The following is a 4,258-nucleotide window of genomic DNA, read 5'->3' as shown; positions in this document are numbered from 1 at the left end:
GGACAAATCATTCGTAGCAGCCATTTTATTTGACATTTCTCATGGGGCTAACCTTGGATTTCGCGGCAAGCACTACCCAAGATCTACACGCAACGCCAAGTCCGCTCGCATCAACCCCTCTATCATCACAGAATCAATCCAAAAAGAACTCAAACTTGGTCACACTATCGGACCATTTAAACGTCCTCCCCTCAAAAACTTTGTCTGTAATTCTCTTGGCCTACGGCCTAAGAAAAGTGGGGGTTTTCGCATTATCATGGATCTCTCCCAACCTACACTTGACAGCGTCAATGACAATATCTCAAAAGAAGATCATTCATTGGTCTACTCACGCATCGATGATGCTGTAGCCTTCATTCACAAGCATGGCCGATGTTAAACACGCATTTCGCTTATGCCCAGTTCGGAAGGAAGACTGGCACCTGCTCGGGTTTTTTTGGGAAGGATGCTATTTCTTCGACCGTGTGCTGCCATTTGGGCTTCGCTCAGCACCATACCTCTTCAACCGCATTGCTGATGCCATTCACTGGATCATTAGTCATCGCGCAAGGAATAAGGATATTCTACACTATCTAGACGATTTCCTGACAGTTGGACCGGCAAACACTAACGCCTGCCAGCACAATATGGATGTTATGCTGCAAAGTTGTCACCACTTGGGGGTACCCATTGCTACAGAAAAGGTTGAGGGTCCCTGCTCTGTCATCACCTTTCTAGGGGTGGAGCTTGACACTGTCAACATGGTTATTAGACTACCTAAGGACAAGCTTGCGGATCTACTTGTCAAGCTGCCAAGCTGGTTGACCCGCCATACATGCTCGAAACGTGAATTGCTCTCCCTCATTGGATGCCTCAGTTTCGCATGTAAGTGCATGCTAGCCGGCCGCATCTTCCTGAGGCGCATGATTGATATCAGCATGACAGCCACCAGTCTTTCTCAAGTCATAACACTCACTGACGAATTCTGGCATGATGTTCAATGGTGGTGTGACTTCTTGCCATCTTGGAACGGCACAGCATCCCTCCTCAACCCAAACTGGATACCGTCCCCAGAATTCGAACTGTTTACAGACGCCTCAGCAACACTTGGCTACGGTGCATTCTACAAGGGTCATTGGTTCGCAAACACCTGGCCTACATTCATTACAAATGACCCTTTATACTCTATTGCCTGGAAGGAACTTCTACCAATTCTACTATCTTCCTTAATTTGGGGCCACTTGTGGTATGGTCTTCGAATACGGTTTCACTGCGATAACATATCAGTTGTCCAAATATGGAAAAAAGGCTCCTCATCATGTCCACGGATCATGCAACTTGTCCGACTGCTGTTCTTCACTGCAGCATCTAATAACTTTCACGTCATGATCTCACATATCTCAGGGTTTAATAACGATATCGCTGACTCTCTCTCTCGCCAACAGATATTGCGGTTTCAACGACTGACACCTCAGGCAGACAGGGTCCCAACCAAAACTCCGGACCTGTGCACCCTCTTAACGGCTCCGATATGTGACGTAGTCCCGTCAACCTCACACAACAAGCCTGCCACTACATCAACCTGAGCATTGCACCAGGTACACGACGGACATATCATGCGGGACAAACTCGCTATCTTCTCTTCTGTCGCATGTATGGAATGAATCCTTATCCACTAACGCAACGCTCAACGATTCTGTTTATGACACATCTCGCAACATCGTCACTTACCTATGGCACGCTAAAAGTTTACCTCGCAGCTATCATCCGTGCACACATCGAAGCTGGCTTCACCTCATCAATACGCGACGACCTCCTGCTTCACTTCACTATGCAAGGCATTAAAAGAAATCACGGCGTGCCAAATCGTGTAAAACTCCCAATCACCATTGCACTAATGCGAATGCTTAAGAACACCGTCGCAAACCATCCCACTATTTGCGACCATGACAAAGCTATGTTGTGGTCTGCCTTTACACTGGCGTTCTTCGGCTTCTTGAGAGTCAGCGAATTTGTCGCACCCGCGTCAATGACCTTCGATCCACAACGCACTTTACTGACGGCAGACATCACGTGCAACACAGACCTCGTCATTGCGCTCAAGGCGTCTAAGACAGACCCATTCCGCCGGGGATGTAACATCATCATCGCACCCTCACAGTCATCGGTCTGCGCTGTGCAGGCATACCAGGCGTACAAAGCACTACATAGTTCCGTCGCTCACCTACCCGCATTCCAGTTTGCCAACAGTAATTTCCTCACGCGGCAAGCTGTTAGCAACCACATTCGAGACCTTCTCACTCGCGCATCTGTACCAGATGTTAACCGTTACACTACTCACAGTTTCCGCAGTGGTGCAGCCACGACAGCTGCCGACGCAAATCTTCCGGACTGGTTGATCAAGGCACTGGGCAGGTGGCGCAGCGACGCCTACCAGACGTACATTCGCACACCCCCCCAGCATCATCCGCTCAGTTCCGGGTCACTTGTCACTTGCTCTTCCTTAACTGTAATTTCGACATTTGTCTTGAGATTTCATTTCGTTTTCGTTACATGTATTTGCAGTGTATTTAGTTTAATGTTTTATCGGTCTAACCATGCTTTGTTTTATCCTATCGCGATAGACTTTGTAACACATCATCCTGCCTTTAAATTTGGGGGTTTCCACCACAGACCAAGCAGACTTTACACGGGTACCCACGCTGTCCATCCCCCTGGGGTTGTGAGTCTATCTGCAGGCTCCCGCCAGGGAGACGCCAGCCATGACGCCCGCCTGTACAGTCTCTGCTGGTGGAAGGTTGCAACCAGGTACCACGCGCTCGGTGTCATGATGCAATTCACAGGCGAGTCGCATCATGGAGCTGTTCGCTGCGACGCCTGCGTCTGCAATTCTCTCCCCCTTCCACTTTTGCCAAAACCTTGTGTCTTGTGTCATTTATTGAAGCATTAATAGTATGATTATGAATATAATTTATAATCTGTGTTAATGCTCAATTATGACATGCATTGACCAAGCTGACTTCCCCCTTTCATATTTTGACACCTCCCATGCCACATTGTACTTCATGCAATATTTGCTCACATTTCGTCCTTCAGTCGGATTTACATTAATTAACACCAGACTGTTCATTCGCTTATCCGTGCTCGCATCCTCTTCAAGCATCAGTTCATTTTGCCGCACCGTACGATACACATCGTCTCAGCAGACCTCCCACCCACCCATTCATGCAAAGGTCTCTATATACCAATTTCTATACCATTACCGATCTCCGATATCCTATAAACGTCGAAAATATACCCAACCCAGGCCGGTCGAATATAATACCCTGTCATGTCGAATACCTTACATATCCTATAAATGTCGAATACTATACCCTACCGTGTCGAATACAATAGCCTACCATGTACAATACAATACCCTACCATGTCGAATACAATATTCTACCACGTCGAATACAATAGCCTACCTTGTCGAATACAATACCCTACCATGTCGAATACAATATCCTACTATGTCGAATACAATATCCTACCTTGTCGAATACTATACCATACCATGTCGAATACCTTACATAATCTATAAATGTCGAATACAATATCCAACCATGTTAAACACCTTACATATCCTATAACTGTCGAATCCAATATCCTACCACGTCGAATACAATACCCTACCACGTCGAATACAATATCCTACCATGTCGAATACAATATCTTACCATATCGAATACTATACCCTACCATGTCGAATACCTTACATATCCTATAAATGTCGAAAGTATACCCAACCCAGGTCTGTCGAATAAAATACCCTGCCATGTCGTATACCTTACATATCCTATAAATGTCGAATATAATACCCTGCCATATCGAATACCTTACCTATCCTATAAATGTCGAAAGTATACCCAACCCAGGCCTGTCGAATAGAATACCCTACCATGTCGTATATCCTACATATCCTATAATTGTTGAATACTATACCCAACCCAGGCCTGTCGAATACAATACCCTGCCATGTCGAATAACTTACATATCCTATAAATGTCGAAAGTATACCCAATCCAGGCCTGTTGAATAGAATACCCTGCCATGTTATATACCTTACATATCCTATAAATGTCGAATACAATGCCCTGCCTTGTCGAATACCTTACATATCCTATAAACGTCGAAAGTATACCCAACCCAGGTCTGTCGAATAGAATACCCTGCCATGTCGTATACCTTACATATCCTATAAATGTCGAATATAATACCCTGCCATATCGAATACCTT

At 45.7% G+C, this 4,258-nt stretch overlaps 1 protein-coding gene across 1 annotated transcript; it reads left to right on the top strand.

Moving 5' to 3' along the window:
• The first annotated feature begins 626 nt into the window (after window positions 1–626).
• LOC100371933 (uncharacterized) lies at window positions 627–1,565 on the top strand. The gene has a single exon (XM_006821205.3). It carries the CDS (start codon window positions 627–629, stop codon window positions 1,563–1,565), a length of 939 nt encoding a protein of 312 aa, XP_006821268.3.
• Window positions 1,566–4,258: the final 2,693 nt, after the last annotated feature.

This window comes from Saccoglossus kowalevskii, chromosome 6, assembly GCF_978046115.1.
Source record: "Saccoglossus kowalevskii chromosome 6, keSacKowa6.1, whole genome shotgun sequence".
NCBI lineage: Eukaryota > Metazoa > Hemichordata > Enteropneusta > Harrimaniidae > Saccoglossus > Saccoglossus kowalevskii.
The sequence above is the reverse complement of the archived record's forward strand: the minus strand, read 5'-3'. Positions and strand labels throughout refer to the sequence as shown.

Excerpts from the sequence above, each read along its gene's own strand:
- LOC100371933 (XM_006821205.3), top strand. The coding sequence starts at position 627 with ATGGATGTTATGCTGCAAAGTTGTCACCACTTGGGGGTACCCATTGCT.